The sequence below is a fragment of the Debaryomyces hansenii genome, assembly GCF_000006445.2.
Source record: "Debaryomyces hansenii CBS767 chromosome E complete sequence".
NCBI classification, from domain to species: Eukaryota; Fungi; Ascomycota; class Pichiomycetes; order Serinales; family Debaryomycetaceae; genus Debaryomyces; species Debaryomyces hansenii.
In genome coordinates, this window is record NC_006047.2 from 1,079,460 (window position 1) to 1,096,336 (window position 16,877).

A 16,877-nucleotide genomic window follows, 5' to 3' on the forward strand; every position below is an offset into this window, starting at 1 on the left:
GGTCGGTATTGTATAGTATTAAAATAAATTATTTTAAAAAGCGTGCACATAAGTCTCTTCATGTAAAAAAAAAATAGCTTCTGGAGATAAATTTTAGTCTTCAATAGATATGCTAGATTTGAATATCCGGACTAATTATGTTTAGATTGAGCTATATATGTCGGGGAGTAAGGTCAATACAACCAAGAATATTTTGTCACGGTAATTCGTATATAATACTGTCTGTGAGGTTGTATAATTCTGTTGATAAAGCGAATCAACAATTTCAGAATGCACAGGAGAACTCCCAACAAGAGAGAGATCCTTTAAATCTTGATGAATTATTTCCAGATAGTCATGGGGAATCATATGAAACAGGTAATATAGAGAGAAATAAAAAGAAGGATAATTTGGCCGACGAACAACTGGGGTTATCTGCATCTCAAAATCAGCCATTGGAAGAAAATCAAGAATCCAAATCTTTTGAAAGAGGCAGCCTCTTATCTGACATAGATACCTATGTTGAAGACAGTAATGATAGTCATAGTAAAGCGATAGATATTTCTACAGAAGGGGAATCAGAATTTGATATTTTGAACGATTTTCTTAATGACCACGACAAAAAACAAAATGATATAGTAGATACTAAGAAGAACAAGGATGATTTCAGTGATCTTTTAACATCTCTTAATTTAGATGATGGTAATACCAACAGCGATGAAGGATCATTTGATTTTGATAAGCTAAGCGAAATGACACGAGATCATCTTTCGAGCAGAAGAAACAAAAATCAAGCAGAAGAATTCAATCCTATTGACGTCGATAAGAACGATGAAAATATATTTGATTTGAGCTTCTTGGATATGGATAAAACGAGTGATAATGAAAAGAAAGTTATTGAAGAAGAAAAGCAACTTTTTCAAAACATTTTTAATTCCTATGTAAAGCCAACAGATAAAGATGAACAGTCCGAGTTATTACAGAATTTAAGAGATTCGGTAAATATTTCCAAGAATCAAATTGACGATATATTGAGTTCCACTACTAGTACGCGATACAAGTTGACTAATGTTTCTGGAAGGTTGAAAGATGAACTATTTACTAAAACTAAAGATGCATTGGAACCAACAATCAAATATATACGTACTTCTCCAGACTTAGGTTCCTCAAATTTACTAACTCAATACTTGAGGACAGTATTTACTAGTTGGTTTGAAATAATTAAAAAGGCACAAAGTGACAAACTTGTTTTTGAAGACGTATATCTAAACAAATTATTAAAAAAATCAACAAAATTCAGTGAAAAGCATGATAAATTCGTTAACTCTGTTTACATCCAGTCAATGGAACATCCTTCCAACCCTATTTTGAATTTTTTCACATTACCAATTATTTTCAACTCAATTCTTAATACGATAGCCATGAAACACCACGATGGCCAGCTTGCACTTTCTTTGTTCAATTTTTTGAAAAAGGATATTAATTTATATACGGTATGCTGTAATCAACAAACATACAACGAAATATTGAGAATCCAGTGGTTGTTCTACGGTAAATCAAATTTGTATGGCATTGAAATTATCTTTATTGAAATGTTAAACAACGGGTTTTCTGGTGATTTAATGACATTTAACATTCTTAAACAAATAATCATAGACTATCATAGTTTAAAAATGGGACAAGCTTCCTTGAATGAAGCTAATCTTCCAATTTGGTCCAAAGAAGATGATAAACGAGTAGAAAACTTAGAAAGGAAGTTAAATACCTTGGCCAATGTCTTGAGAAGATCCGATAAATAACTTCTTGCTTAGTGTAAATATTTCTTGTATATATAGATCTGCAATGACAATTTGGTTCCAATTTCCTTTTACGAAATAATGCGAGCGTAATCAGACTATTAATTATTTATGTTAAACCAAGGATAAACAAGACATTTTTTTCTTATATATATACTTTTAAATAATAGACATACTGACAGGTAGTTATTATAATATGCAAATGTCAGATTTTAAAGGGTTTAAAGATTCATTTTTGAAGTCTAATTCACAGTCAGGTACTAATTCCGCTGTGTCTGGGTCAGGCTCGGAATCTATTTCTCCTCCACAAGATTCAAAAGACAAAGGATTGAACATTCCAAGTATACACATCAAGACTGAATCCGCAGATAAATTGGCATCAAAATCATTAGATATCAAGAAGCAGTTGTCACAATCGTTCCAGGGAAATAGTTCGACTCAACAGCATGGAGGAATTTCGAAACCTCAATCCAGAAAGAACTCAATAATTGCAATTAAATCTAATAATGCAAGTGAAGATGAAGATGATGACGACAAAGATGATCCACAGGTGAATGAAAGGAAGAGGAGAGATAATATTAACGAAAAAATACAGGAATTATTGACACTAATTCCGGCGGAATTTTTTCAAGAGAACCCCCCAGCAACTAATCAACCACAACAACAACAGACACAACAATCAGAAAATGACGCGGCAATTGCTGCAGCTGTTAAGAATTCTGGTACTAAAGACGGTAAGCCAAATAAAGGTCAAATATTAACAAAATCCGTGGAATACTTGCAATATTTACAGAATTTAATTGATGAAAATAATAGAAAAGAAGTTGAATTAGTTATGAAGTTGAAGAATTTGGAGTTTCAGGAACAGAATAGACAGCAAAATGTACCTATTAATGTTGGCCATACAAGCGCCGAAAGGTCGTTAGGTAAGATTGGAGTTGGCCCATTATCTGATGATTATTTTAAGCTGGTTTTGGTTAATAGTGCTGGGACAAATAAATCAGGTCAAAGAAAAGGAAGTACATTTTCAGTTAGTCCGTAAACATTAATGAAAGTTTATTAATATATAGTCAGTTCTAAATTATTTTATGTACGGTTAGATATTCTGCCCGATCTTTCTCTTTCATCTGCATTCTTTCTCAACATATAAGCTGGAGAATATTTGACCTCATCACCTTCTATTTTTAAATAGGGGTTGGGGGTTGTAGTATTGATACCACCTAGACTGGTATAGCCTAAGTCGTACATCTCACAATAGTCCAAATCACATCCAATTAAGAAATCCCAGATATCCTCATATTTCCAATGCAAAATAGGATGAATTCTCAAGAAACCCGGCCAGTCATGATCAGTTACTTGCTCGTAATCTAAACTTGAACCATAAGGATCCGAGTAACGAATTCCAACAAATATTGACTTGACTTTTGGGTTAATTTCATTTAAATATTTTTCGAACCCCTCCTTTAATGAACTTTGTATTATGATAGGATTTAAGTGATAGTATGCAGTTGAACTTTTTATGAAATCCGAAAGGTTCGGAAAGGGTAATTCAGAATTGATGTAGATTGAATCAAGCTTATAATTTGTTGGCAAAACTTTCAACGATGAATCTTTCGTTGGTGCGATGGTAAACTTCTTGTGGATAGATGCCATTAATAAGATAAGCATAACCAAACAATCCTTTCCTCCATTATACGAAATTGCAATTTCTTCAAGCCTAAATTTAGTTAGTAGCTGTCATCCAGTTCAAAGTAGCATGCTTCGCTTCCCGGAAATACAAAATCACATACCCATGAATTTCAATCGCCTTATCAAATACCTGCAAGCTCTTATGTATCTTTTCCTTGACCTTCTGTCTTCTAACTTCGTCATATATGTAATCTTTTCGCCTTTCGGGTACTAATCCCAGTGGTAAAGTGTCGTTCAAAAAATTGTTAACCAAATTTGAGGCCTCCTCACACTTCACAAGAAAGTTGTGCTGGTGCCCCCCGTTTCCGTTCTCCATGGCTGACTGCTTCTTGTCTATACTAATTTGCTTCTATCTGGTTGTATTTAAGGCTTCTTTTCGTAGTCGACATTTCTGACTCTCTGGGGTCTCCGACATCATTTATATGCAGTACACCAATTATACATGCTTCTTTTTTCGTTTATTAATGAAAGAATTACTACTTATACAAAAACTGTAGGAAGAAGTCCTTCGTGTCTCCATCCCAGTACCACCAGAAGGAATCAGACATTTGGCCCAAAACTGCGGGTTTATCGATCTCTTTGTTGTTGGGGATCGCAAAACAAATGTTCTCGTATGGTTCTGCAGTGATAACAAGATACTGCCAGTTGTTAGGATCAGCATCTTCCTTATCCTGAGCTTCTTTGTGAACATATGACAAGGCCACATTCTGATTTTTGGTCGACAATTCGTAGTATGACATAATTCGGAAAAATGGCTCTTCTACTGTTGCATTGGGGTATTTCGCATTGATGAGCAACCCCATTTGCAACGTTTCCGTATTTCTGATCTTGGTGACCTTAAATGCTGGTCTTCCGCTTTTCGTCCAGCTTCGCTTGGGCGTATTATTTATGGATATTACCGATGCATTATTTGTATTACTGATACCCTGTTGGTTTTTGGAGTATTTTTCATCTAGGATTTGTCTTTTTTCAAGGTTCATCTGGTGCTTTCTTCCTCCGATATGCGAAATATATGACGATTCACTGACATGTGTGGTGAGACACAATCGACATTCTAGCAATCCTAGATGGTTTCTGAAGACATATGGGTCACTATCAAGATCCAATACTTGTGTAGTAAGCAATTCTTTTAAGCGTCGCCTGGTGTGAACTTTTGTCTCCTGTACATCTGCTACTCCACCAGACCCCTTCTTGGAGTTAACACGGTTTGAATAATCCATAATGGTGCAATTTGGCCAGTCTCTTTATTATCCATATATATACCTATGTCCTAAACCAAGATGAGCAGTGTAAGACGTATTTGCAGATTAGACGAAGCTCGCGCAAATTGCAGATTAGACACGTCCTTCCTCAATTCCTAAATGGGAAGATATTGAACAATTTAGTTCCAACCTAATAATAAGGACGTATTCATAGCTTTAGATTACGCTGAGTGAAATACTTGAAACATAATGGATTCTCCGCTAAATGTGGGTGACACCACCACCAATTCAATCCAGCATCTATTGAGCGATACCCATCTCAATACTTCATGTTCTACCACAGTGAATTCGGCCGTGTACTCGGATGAAAAGGTTATACAATTGAACTTGGTTATTCAAACAAACGAGAAAGAAGACGGTAGGAAGAAAGAGGACGATCCGATAGTGATATTGAGACGTGTTCAGGACTCGTACATTAACATTTCTCAACTTTTTTCAATACTCTTGAAGATCGGGCACTTGAGCGAAGCTCAATTGACGAATTTCTTGAATAACGAAATTCTTACCAACACGCAGTATTTGTCTAGCGGAGGGTCGAATCCTCAGTTCAATGACTTGCGGAACCACGAAGTTCGTGATTTACGAGGTTTGTGGATTCCGTATGATAGGGCCGTGTCATTAGCTTTGAAATTCGATATTTATGAATTGGCTAAAAGCTTATTTTTGATCGATGTACATGACTACGATGATTTGCCCAAAGTGGTCACTGCAAACAAGAGGTCGTTATACGAGGGATCTGCTGATGGTGAAAAAGATGCTGGGTTAACAGGCTCTCCCAGTAAGAAACAAAAGATACAGGCCGATAAAATGAATGGGGATCAGGCGGATATCCAGAGTATTCTCAAAAAGACTATCCAAGAGAATAAAAGCTTTCCTCGTACTTTGCCCCCATTGGCGTCTGATGAAGAAAATTCTGAGTTGGAGTCGGATATTAAACTGAAATTCAGTGAGATTTTCAAAAAGGATAATACTTCCGAATTATCGTATACTGATATTAAATCGACCTTCCAGAATATACTACAAAATAAGCAAGAAAACTTGCGTTTATTAACGGATATATCGTTGGACCAACTGGGTAAAACTGCATTACATTTCGCTTCTACTTTAGCATCACTGGACTTAGTTTCAGCTTTCATAAAATTGGGATTATGCTCGCCAATTAGGGGTACTACATCAGGAAGATCCCCATTGATTTCAGCCATCTTAGTTACCAACTCAATGGAAAGAGGTAATTTCGCAGAATTGTTGAGTGCTTTATGGCCAAATTTATGGCTATATGATAATAAAAACTGGTCATTTCTACATCATTTAGCATTTCAAGCAAGCAAGAACTTGGAATCAAGTAAATTTTACTTGCGCAAGATTTTGGAATGGGTCATTGCCGATTCTGGGAAGAAACAAGATTCTTTAACTACTCTATCAAGAGAATTAATAAATTTACAGGATGAGGAGAGCGGGAACACCTGTTTACATTTGGCAGCCGAAAGTGAATCACGATGGTTCGTTAATATATTTCTTGAATTAAATGCCGATGTAAATCTTGTTAATAAGACAGGTGTAAAGCCTGCAGATTTCGACATCGTTAAGGATATTTTAACTGAAAGAAAGAATGGGGCAGAATCAAAGAGTGGCACCGAGCATGATAACTATATACTAGAACTAGTTCGTACAAGCATGGAATTTCATAATAAAAAGCTAGAACTGGGAGTAAATCCAGAATCTGAAGACGAAGATAATACGATCAAAGAAGAAGGTAGCAAACCTAAGAAATTGGCCTCAGGTAGTTCTTCATCGAACAAGATTTTCCAAAGTATACAAGATTTATTATCAAATACAAATCACGAATACGACAATATAATTAAGACCAAACGGTTACAGATCAATAATTTGAATCAATCTTTGCACGATGCAACCATTGTGACAGCAAACAATAGATTTGTAACCAATAAGATATCAGAGAAACTAGCGTATCTAGACAACTTGAAATTACAGATGGCTAATATTTCTGATAAATTACAGTTGGCCCAAAAGGAAATCCCGGCCGACTTGAAAGTTGAAAATGAAAACGAAAATACTAAATTTGATTCAGATGAACCATTTATCATTAAACCAATATATGAAAGGTTGATACAAGGTGAAGCTGCTGACAGTATCAAGCCTACGGATGAAATATTAAGTCAATTACCACCTTTGCCTATTTTAAAAGCTAGAATTAAAGCATATCAAGAAATCAATAGTAAGATAGAAAGCGAATTAACTAATTTACTAGACTACAGTGAGTTGACCTCTAAGTTCAAGAAAGTAGTTAGTTTCTGTACAGGAGTCGATATTAATGAGGTTGATGAGTTATTGGACGGTTTGTTAGAAGCTGTTGAGGGTCAACAGTAGATATTGACATTTTTATAGTTCTTGTGTTTTACTTATTGATTGTAATATTATACATGTATAAATCTTAGCGAATTTTATTATTAGATTGTAGATGATGATAGTATACATAAGGCAAGACAATAGCGCAAACAATTTATACCAAGCCCTCGTATGAATTCAATGCGTTCACTATGGCAGCGTCAAACTTCAGTAACTTCTTAAAGTCATCCTTATTTATTGTATCTCTATCTCTATCCTTATTCAAATAGCGGAAAAGCTTATCTGTTCTTTGTTCTGGCGTCCTTTCATCCTCTGGCAATGCCACCATAGCACCGATCATCTTGTAAGTTGCCCGTATTATCGTTAGCACGTCATTATAAGATAACTGCTCACATCTCCGAAAATCGTAAAGCTTGAAACTCCAGTTCAACTTCTGTTCTAGCGAGCCTCGACTAGTAATCGACAATGCAATGATAAATTCCTTGAAGTCGATATACTTTGAATTATCAACATCAAAAACCCGAAATAGATAATGACAATAATCACTTGGATCCCCAAAAGGAAAAAATTGTTTAAATACCTTCGAAAACTCCTCTTCTGATAGCTGTCCCAGCGGACAATCCCTTAAAAACCCCTTATACCACTGTTGTAACTCTCTTTTATCAAAATAAGTTGCTTGTCTAAGTGATTGTAAATCATCCTTTGACAATTTCGATACTGACTTACCCATTTTTTATTAACGATTTCGGTCCACGTTGGTTCAAAATTACCAAAACACAAATAAATTAACTTCTTTATGGCTCTTAGCAAGCTTTACCGATCTATATTCACAAATTAGCCTCTTTAGTACCATTTTCTCTGTATATACTAACACCTAATCAGAAATACATTCTGAGAGATGATTACACAAAACGGGGGCCGTGCTAAGGACTTGAATTTCGCACGACAACTGAAATATTTTGTATTAATAATTTAGTATGACTGGCCCTATATAACAAAGGAAGCAGCATACCAAAAGTAAGAAATGTTCAGGAATATACAGAAAAGAAATATCAGTTCTAGTGGTAGAGTGTTATTGAACCACGGGAAGCCGCAAAACCCTGTTTATAATGCTGAGTTGACCATGAAGATCGAGCCGATCCAAAGAACCGGGGAAAGTATCGATGTCAAAAGAGCCAGATTAGTATACCAATCTCGTAAGAGGGGGATCTTGGAAAGTGACTTGTTGTTATCCCGTTTTGCTAAGAGATACTTGTCTGGATTCTCTCAGGAAGAATTGGACGAATATGACAAGTTGTTGGACGAGCCCGATTGGGACATCTACTACTGGGCCACCAAAAACTACGATGTGACGCCATTACCAGACAAATGGAAAAATTCCAAGATCTTGAAGTTATTGCAAGAAGATGCTGAAAATAAGGAAAAGGAGATTTTGAGAATGCCGGAGTTATAAGCTGTATATACTATTAAATAAATTGACGAGTTCCTGAGGGCCTATTGATTCCGCAGGGCATTTATATCGTTATCTTCACGTTAAGTTCATTATTTACTGCTACTGGATAGTAGTTTTTTGTAGTATCTGCTTCGTTTATGCCCCAGATTTTGGTGCCAGGTTAGCCATCTGGTCATAACCTGTAAATGCACCCCGGGATGTTTACAGCTTAGGACTTTGGTATAATACAGTTGATAGAAGCTCCTGACAGATAAGTGGCCAACCCTTTATTTATTGACGCTATTAGGATGAGTAACGTAAATTTGGAATCAATTCCACAGGAATTGAAGAATGACAAGTCAGTGGTACCATATGTTTCGAGGGCAGTTGAATTGGAGTCAATAAATCCCATAGTGAGTTTTTATTGTAAGATTTATGTGCTAGAGCACATTTTAACTAATAAGCTCCATACCAAAGATAAAGAAGTGGAGAAGTTTACAATAATGTTATTGGACGAAACGGAACAACTCAAAGCTACAGAAGATGAATCTTTGCATAAAGTTTTAAACGATAAGACCCTTTCACTCAGTGCGGTGATGTCTTTTGCCTACCAGATATTCAACCAATGTTTACAAGACTTGCAAAGATACGATGGAACCACGAAGCCACAATTGGTAAGCAAATTCAAAGCAGGTTTGAATTTCATGAATTTACTAAGCATTTTCACCAATTCGAGGGACGTAATTGACTTTTCCAAGTTAACCGGTGGTAAGGCCACTGACTCTGGCAGCTTCGCGGAGTTGAATAAGAGCAAAATCAAATTATTGAAGTTCCAATTATCCAAAATATTGAAGGACGAAGTAGCGGTCCAAGACGATGGCTTGGAGGCCGAATTAGACCGTGAGTTAGAAAATATGAATGATAACGGGAAAGATGTAGTTGGAAAGACAGAGGACGATGCATCAGCAGACAACGAGTTGGGCTTGCCAGGGGCGCCCAAATTTATCAATGAAGATACAGAAGCTAACGAGTTGGGTTTACCAGGAACCCCTAAATCTATCGACAACAATGAACATGAATTGAACGGGAAAAAGACGAACGAGGATAAGGATACAAGCAACGACGCGAACGAAGATGAAGATATTAGTTTACCCAAAGCCCCTCATTTTCCTCCTGACGATGAAGATGAAGACGAAGATGACGACATCAAGTTACCAGGAGCGCCTAAGTTTTTACCCGATAAAGATATATCACATATAAACAAGTCATCATCTATTCAAGTATTTCCACCCGGAAAGCCGGAGGACGACAATAAGTCAAACCACGCTTCTTCCAACGATCGTTCGAATAGTTCGTCTAGTATTCCTTCTTCCAAGGCCGCAGTCAAGGCTGCAGACAAGGACGCAGCCAAGCCGCAAAAACCCACCCCTTCCCACCGCGAACATCTTACCAAGGAAAACGTATCTTCGATGGTTAGCAAAGCCGACCAGATAACAAAGATCCAAAAACACGCCAAGTTCGCCATTTCAGCCTTGAACTACGAAGATTTCGACACCGCCGAACACGAATTGCTCCAAGGGCTTGAACTTCTCAGGGCCGTTAAAGACTAATTCTTACACCCACCGCACCCATCTACACCAACTATCTAAATTCGCCGTCCCGCCACCTCTATACTTAATATACGACAATGGTTATCGTAAATTTTCACTATGCATTTTTGATCGATCCCACGTCCTCTTTATGCCTCCAATATTCATTCCCCCTCTAATTACTACTCCCCTCTTCATTACTACGCTACTCCCCCCTTATTGCTATGTCTACTATATCCCACTACATTCTCCTATACCGTGCGTATAAATTGCGACTGCTCAAAATCGTAACTATTCGTAACAGTCCATACGGCTTTATACACAACTCCCCATCTGCTGGTAAATCTCTCCTAATCTACATTTTCGGCTACGGTAATTCTCCTCACATTTATTTTATGCACATATGAGATTCTCTTCCGTAATCTCAATAGATGTCACTCATCAAAATGCATTATATGCCCGATCTTATCTTAGTTTAGCTTTGGCGATGTTTTGAACTTACCGAATATAGTGTATTTGAATACAACGCGAGATACATCAATGTCGCCATAAATGTGCAAATGTCGCTCACAACAATGCCCCATTAAATTAGAAACACTTCAGACGAGTCGCTTTTAGAGAAAGTGGCGTCGAAAGATATTTTGATCTGGAGTAGTCTTTCTTGTTAAAATATATTTATAGCATTTATAACAACATATTCAGTATACTTTAATAGTGGTCTATCGAGACATTCATTCATTTCACTAATTTAGTCTGATAATCGACCAAAAATCTACTATGGATAGCGTCAAAAAAAGATTCAGTAGCATTCAGTCGCTGAAGTCGAATCGAGAAGAAGCGAGTCCGCGAGACTCGGGAGAGACGACAGAAGAAGTTTATAATGGGTTATCGCCCGAGTTGGTGCCAATCGTAACGTTGTTGTCTTCACAGGCTCATCGGAGATACTACGAGGGTATCATTATGCTTTACTATGATTTGAATGGTGATGGAAAGCCAGCAGATAGAGAATGGAGGGAGGTTTATGGTATTTTTACGGGGAACCAATTGGCATACTGGGATGCGGCACACTTGGCGGCGTTCAGGAATAGTCCTGAAGCGTTGTTGGAAACGTCGTCGAAGCCTAATTATATCAACTTTACGGATTCGGTGTACAACGCGATGAAGTCATTGCCGGCAGCTAAAAGAAACTTGGACAATGTTATCATTGTATCCACCACGTTGAAAAATAGATACATTATGCAGTTTAAGACGTATCTGGATTTGCAGCATTGGTACTTGGCCTTGAGGTTGGCTAGCTATGAATACCAGTCGTTACAAGAAGCCTACACTGGTGCCTTGTTGTCAGCAAGAGGGTCAAGGTTGTCGGACATCCGTACTATTTTAGCAGAGAAAAGGTTTGACCACGAAGACTGGGTGAGTATCAGATACGGTTCGGGTATGGCGTGGAAGAGGTGTTATGCGGTGATTGAACCGTCGATATTGAAAAAAAAGAGTTTCAAGCCTGGGAGAATTTTGTTTTATGAATCTGAGCAGAAGAAGAAAAAACAATTGATGGCAGTAGTGGTGGGTGCTAGTAGCGTCACTGCAACTTATCCCCAATCCCATTTGTTGATTGACCATAGTACCATGTTGAAAGTCGAAGCATCGATTAATTTTAAGTCACCTTCTTTATCTACTAAGATTTCGAAGCAAGCAAGGGAAGATTTCAAGAACACATCAATATTTTTGATGCCTGAGCAACATTCATCTGTTCCAGGTTTCGATACGTTGATCAGATTCATGGTGCCATTGTTAGATTCGTTTGGGTTATATGGTAGACCCAAAAGATTAAAGGCTGATAGAATTGATCCAGATTCTTTGTTATTTGGCTTGCCAACCTTACCTCATGTCCATTATCTTGAATTGGGTGATTTACTTCCATTCACTGCTAGGGGGGATTTCTTGTCGTGGGATGTGAAACAATGGTCTTCGAGCTTAAAGGATATCATGAGAGGAAAGTTAAGTCAAGGTTATGAAGGTTGTGGTAGTTCTAGAGGGGTTGTGGGTGCAATAAATTCATTGAACAGCCCTACGCTGTCTGATCACAAAATTCCAACCCCTCCACCTAAGGATTCTCGAAGACAAGTTCCCCAACAGCAGAAATATCAACAACCTCCAGCCCCATCTCAGCTGCAACATCAGTCTCAACCTCAGCCTCAGCCTCAACATCGTAAGGCTCCAAATCAAAGTCAACAGCCTGATCCTTACCAAACTCGTGTTGCGCCAAATGCTAGGAATGTTAACAACTTGACAATTAATCCCAATGCTGACAAGCAAGCACTTGCGATACCAACTGATATGGAAGGCTCTCGTCATCAAAATCCTGATGGACATCGTTCGACTCAGTTAGCAGAAATATATCAGAAATATGCTACGATTAAAAGCCCTTCTGATCAATTTCATAACGATAGAAATCAATTATTGAATGGATCGGCTGAAGACTTCGATGAAGGTGAAATGCCAGATGTCATTCAAAAGCTTACGTTGAACGATGCTGATGCAATGTATCCCGCAAATGACGATAATTTATTCAGTGATGAAAATGATGATGAAACTGAAGATAGTGAAGATGAATCAACGCCAAAACAAGTAGCTACAATTCCTCAAATCAATTTGAACGGCAGCTTAGCATTACCTCAATATCAGGATAGAAACAGCAGCTACTCTTCTGTTAAATCTCCAATGACTCAGTACAATGAGTTTAATGAACAATTTAAGCTGAACGTTGTTGATAGAAATACTGATTCTAAGCATTCTGCATATCCAGACACAGACAATAATTCTAGTTCGGATTCTGATATTCCTGTTCCTCCACCTCATGAACTGAAGCCTAGTACCAATTTAACAAAATCCAAGCCTTCCTATAACTTACCTCAAAGTATTAATACTGTTCCTCACGGTGCTACAACCCCACGAGCAACAAAAGGTGATCGTTTATCTATACATTCAGAAGCAGGAAATGTTACTAGCGTTAACTCTTCACCTTACTCAAATGAATCAGGAGAAGACAAGAAAGGTTATGCTCCGGCTCATCATCAACCACATTCTGAGCCTCAACAGACTTCTCAATACCCTAATCAACCTAGACATGATTATTCACGTAATCACCCTCAAAATCCACAAGTACAAAATCAGTACTCATCCCAGCTGGCGCTAGCTCCTGGTCCTCAAGCGCACACATTAGCTCCAAGCAAGGGTTATAAACAACCACCTGTTCCAGCTCCTGTGCAAGCTCAGCTTGATCCTCAAGTCCATAAAGGAAGACACGCATATGGCCCCAAAGGACAGGTGAATAAGGTGCCACAAGCTCCTCCTCAGCAGCAGGCATACCCACAATCGTTACAATTTGGATATCAGCCTCAACCTCAGTCCCAGCCTCAGCCTCAACCTCATCCTCAACCTCCTCATCCTCAACATCAACATCAACCTCATCGTCATCCTCATCACGCCAGTGGTAAGCCCAGAACGATGCCGCCATCGAACCAGTATCGCGGAGGTCATGCGGGAGAAGCGCCTATGCCCCAACAACAGGGATATCCACGTCAGCAAAATCATGATGGGATTCCACCATCAGTGAGTTTTAATAATTCATCTCATCAACAAAAACCTGGCCCATCGTATGGCCAACCTTATGGCAATCGTATCCATGTTCCGCAAACTGGAGCACCCCAGCCCATGGGTCTGCAACAAGTACCATTTCAGCAACAGCGCAATTATTCTAACGGATATATTCCAAGACATAATAATCCACCTAATCAACAGCAATACCCGCAAAATACAGCTGGTGTGAGTGCTAATCCTGCTTCTTATCAGAATCAAGCAAGTAGTGGTATCCCGCCATCTGCAATGAATCGCGGGCCTTATTCGAACCAAAATCAGGAACAATATCAGTGTGGGCAACCAAGACCATACTGATGAAATTTTGTAAATTCATGTATATTAAGTGTATTAAATAAATAAGCAAATACGTAAATAAATACTACTATCAAAATTTTTGTAAGCAAAGCCTAGGTATAACTCCTTGTTTCGGCGATGTATAGTTCGAGTATTCGTTCTCCTCAATTAATCTAGCAGAACACCAACCATCGGAATGTTCTGTTAATATTCTCACTCTATCGCCTACTTTGATTGAAATTTCATCATCTAAATTCTTGACATATGGTTTTATTACTTTGTACATTTTATCATCGCGGTTTATAATACTAGCCGAAGAAAGCAGTGTATGGGTCACTACCTTTTCCATGTCATGTAAAGACTTGGATTTATATGTGTTGATAATGGGCGGCAACTTTGGAAGAGGTTTCTTGCACCTTTTTTCGGAAATCGATATCTTCGAATCATTATAAGGAATTGAAAGAAAATCTGCATCTATTGACCTTAATAGACCATTAGTTCTCCGTAACCTTTCCTCGCTGTTGTAAACATCATTTGGCTTGCAAACTGATTTTCGTAAGTTGAATTTTTTCAAGAAAATGGGTGATACTAAACCTGATTTGTTTTCATTAAGGGTATCCACGTCAGTTTCGTTAACATTCCTGATATTGACAGTTCGACTTAATCTATTGAAGAAGTTTTTCACCGAGGTTTGCGTTAGTTGCTGATTAGGACCTTGTTGCATCTGTACAGGAGTTTCATTTAGACCCTGAAATTTTGTTGATACCAGATTCATACTAGATGCTTGAAATTTAGTTTCATTCATAGTTAACTTTTCGTCGTTGCTGTGCTCCAAATATTCATTCTTATATGGGAGTAATCCTTTACGCCTCTTATTAAAGGTCTTTTTCTTTAGATAGAACCAGGTTAAGATAATACCAACAAGAATTGAAACTATAGCAATAGGTATGCCAATTGCAAGGCCTAGTTTTAGCGATCTATTCTCCTGAGAAAGTCCAGCAACACTATCGAGATTGCTATGGAACGGTTCTGAAGTATGAGTGGACCGTGCTGAATTACTCATAGTTTCTGATTGCAAAGAGAACTTCGATACTAGTGCTGATGGAATTGATAATAATGTTTTAGGACGATTCAGAGTTGTACTAGTTTGCTTTGAAGGACTGGAAGACTTGACAGAGGAAGTTCTTAAAGTTGTTGATGTATAACTTTTCTTTGCCTTATTTGATATTGTAGGAATTAAAGAAGCAGGTAAACTGCTAACTGTTAAAGTGGACGTTAATGTCATTAGAATAGTTAAATCTTCATCGGTTGTCTCTCGTTTTGCGATAACTGTTATTGACATACTATGGTCCAGGAAACCATATATATCTTAAGGATAATTTGTTAAAGAATATATATATATATATATGATATCATTAATATAGTTTCATCTATGTTTGATAGAAATCTGCAATTTTTGCAATCTTTTTTTTTCTTGCGTTTCAGATTATGCACGAGAACGATTTGAAACAAATAACTACACACCGATGACCAGCATTAACCTGACTACAACATTAAGAACACAGATAGTACAGTAATCTAGATCGCATCTATTATTCTATAAACTAATTAGTATTATATGTTGGTAAAATCATAGTGTCATCTTCGTCAGTGATAGGGTGGTTACTGTTTTTACTCCATACGTATGGAAAATATCTATGATAAACCGATAATGCAAAACCGATACCTATAGTTCCTCCCATTATGATATCCGTAAAGTGATGTCTGTAATCTTGTGTTCTACTTAAAGCAATGTAACACGCAACAAGCAACGGAGTCAGACAAAGCAATAATTTATAAAGAGGGTGTGACTTATTGAAAAGTTGGAACTGTCCAACCAACCACAACGTCAAATAGAGCAATCCAGAGAAAGATATCGATGAATGACCCGAGGGAGTCGACCTCATACCATCTACCAAGGCAGTTTGACCCAATGGAGCGGTACATACATCTATTCCAACCAACTCAACTAATGATGTTCCTTTCTTGGGACCACATCTCGCCAAGAAATCAGGTCTTGGTCTTGCGATCCAGTTCTTCAAAATATCAGTGAACACCCCATTAATACTCAAACTCAAAAATAACCCCAATACCGAAATTTGGAGAAGGTGGATTTGATCGTGTGAAAACTTCTGCCCCCTGCTGCTAAATGCAACAACCAACAACATCACAATGACAGGCCCAATAGATGATATTATTATGCAATCTATACCTGTTACTCTTTCTTGCACTGCAAACGGGTGCTGGATTGTTAGATCAGATAAACTAAATTGCCTAGCAAATGGCCTTGCATGCTCTGCAATAGCAAAGAAGTAAATAATTAAACCAACTCCAAGGGTCCAGTCGGGCACATATTTCTTGAATATGTCACTTTTTAAGTATCTGATCATCCTATATATCCGAATTTAGTATGCTGAACACAACATGTATTGGTGTCGAGTTCTTAAATCTGTCCATAAAATCAAATATCACGTGTTTAATCGGCCAAAAAATATTAATTAGAGCAAATTGCTGCAACAATATATGAAACGGAAACACCTAAAAGAAGCTGTTACAATAAGAACTATATAACTAAAAATCGTCGGATCACTGATTATTATATATCTAAGAATATGCAGTGAAACAACAGTAAGCTTACTACAATTACATTTTTTGCAATAAATAGTATAATAAAACAATATATAAATATAAAACAGAAAATAAGTAATAAGTTCATAACATCATTAAGGAGTGAAATTGATAATAGCATCTAACAATTTCTAATCTATAATTTTAATTGTCTATAACCGGG

General features: G+C 37.5%; 11 protein-coding genes across 11 annotated transcripts; 6 read left to right on the plus strand and 5 right to left on the minus strand. All coding sequences in view use genetic code 12, as the record gives it.

Moving 5' to 3' along the window:
• Window positions 1-137: 137 nt before the first annotated feature.
• On the plus strand, window positions 138-1,778 carry DEHA2E13618g (DEHA2E13618p; the record flags this gene model as incomplete). Its single annotated transcript, XM_459896.1, has 1 exon — window positions 138-1,778. One exon carries the CDS (start codon window positions 138-140, stop codon window positions 1,776-1,778), a length of 1,641 nt encoding a protein of 546 aa, XP_459896.2.
• Window positions 1,779-1,977: 199 nt separating this feature from the next.
• On the plus strand, window positions 1,978-2,817 carry DEHA2E13640g (DEHA2E13640p; the record flags this gene model as incomplete). The annotated part of the gene is made up of 1 exon (XM_459897.2): window positions 1,978-2,817. One exon carries the CDS (start codon window positions 1,978-1,980, stop codon window positions 2,815-2,817), a length of 840 nt encoding a protein of 279 aa, XP_459897.2.
• A 44-nt stretch (window positions 2,818-2,861) lies between these two features.
• On the minus strand, window positions 2,862-3,780 carry DEHA2E13662g (DEHA2E13662p; the record flags this gene model as incomplete). Its single annotated transcript, XM_459899.2, has 2 exons — window positions 2,862-3,492; window positions 3,566-3,780. 2 exons carry the CDS (start codon window positions 3,778-3,780, stop codon window positions 2,862-2,864), a joined length of 846 nt encoding a protein of 281 aa, XP_459899.2.
• A 160-nt stretch (window positions 3,781-3,940) lies between these two features.
• DEHA2E13684g (DEHA2E13684p) lies at window positions 3,941-4,684 on the minus strand (the record flags this gene model as incomplete). The annotated part of the gene is made up of 1 exon (XM_459900.1): window positions 3,941-4,684. The coding sequence occupies one exon, from the start codon at window positions 4,682-4,684 to the stop codon at window positions 3,941-3,943; it is 744 nt and encodes a 247-aa protein (XP_459900.1).
• Window positions 4,685-4,915: 231 nt separating this feature from the next.
• DEHA2E13706g (DEHA2E13706p) lies at window positions 4,916-7,114 on the plus strand (the record flags this gene model as incomplete). Its single annotated transcript, XM_002770434.1, has 1 exon — window positions 4,916-7,114. One exon carries the CDS (start codon window positions 4,916-4,918, stop codon window positions 7,112-7,114), a length of 2,199 nt encoding a protein of 732 aa, XP_002770480.1.
• Window positions 7,115-7,247: 133 nt separating this feature from the next.
• On the minus strand, window positions 7,248-7,823 carry DEHA2E13728g (DEHA2E13728p; the record flags this gene model as incomplete). Its single annotated transcript, XM_459902.1, has 1 exon — window positions 7,248-7,823. One exon carries the CDS (start codon window positions 7,821-7,823, stop codon window positions 7,248-7,250), a length of 576 nt encoding a protein of 191 aa, XP_459902.2.
• Window positions 7,824-8,117: 294 nt separating this feature from the next.
• DEHA2E13750g (DEHA2E13750p) lies at window positions 8,118-8,546 on the plus strand (the record flags this gene model as incomplete). The annotated part of the gene is made up of 1 exon (XM_459903.1): window positions 8,118-8,546. One exon carries the CDS (start codon window positions 8,118-8,120, stop codon window positions 8,544-8,546), a length of 429 nt encoding a protein of 142 aa, XP_459903.1.
• Window positions 8,547-8,833: 287 nt separating this feature from the next.
• DEHA2E13772g (DEHA2E13772p) lies at window positions 8,834-10,135 on the plus strand (the record flags this gene model as incomplete). The annotated part of the gene is made up of 1 exon (XM_002770435.1): window positions 8,834-10,135. The coding sequence occupies one exon, from the start codon at window positions 8,834-8,836 to the stop codon at window positions 10,133-10,135; it is 1,302 nt and encodes a 433-aa protein (XP_002770481.1).
• A 756-nt stretch (window positions 10,136-10,891) lies between these two features.
• Window positions 10,892-14,068, plus strand: DEHA2E13794g (DEHA2E13794p; the record flags this gene model as incomplete). Its single annotated transcript, XM_459905.1, has 1 exon — window positions 10,892-14,068. The coding sequence occupies one exon, from the start codon at window positions 10,892-10,894 to the stop codon at window positions 14,066-14,068; it is 3,177 nt and encodes a 1,058-aa protein (XP_459905.2).
• Window positions 14,069-14,138: 70 nt separating this feature from the next.
• DEHA2E13816g (DEHA2E13816p) lies at window positions 14,139-15,389 on the minus strand (the record flags this gene model as incomplete). The annotated part of the gene is made up of 1 exon (XM_459906.1): window positions 14,139-15,389. One exon carries the CDS (start codon window positions 15,387-15,389, stop codon window positions 14,139-14,141), a length of 1,251 nt encoding a protein of 416 aa, XP_459906.2.
• A 262-nt stretch (window positions 15,390-15,651) lies between these two features.
• On the minus strand, window positions 15,652-16,476 carry DEHA2E13838g (DEHA2E13838p; the record flags this gene model as incomplete). The annotated part of the gene is made up of 1 exon (XM_459907.1): window positions 15,652-16,476. One exon carries the CDS (start codon window positions 16,474-16,476, stop codon window positions 15,652-15,654), a length of 825 nt encoding a protein of 274 aa, XP_459907.2.
• Window positions 16,477-16,877: the final 401 nt, after the last annotated feature.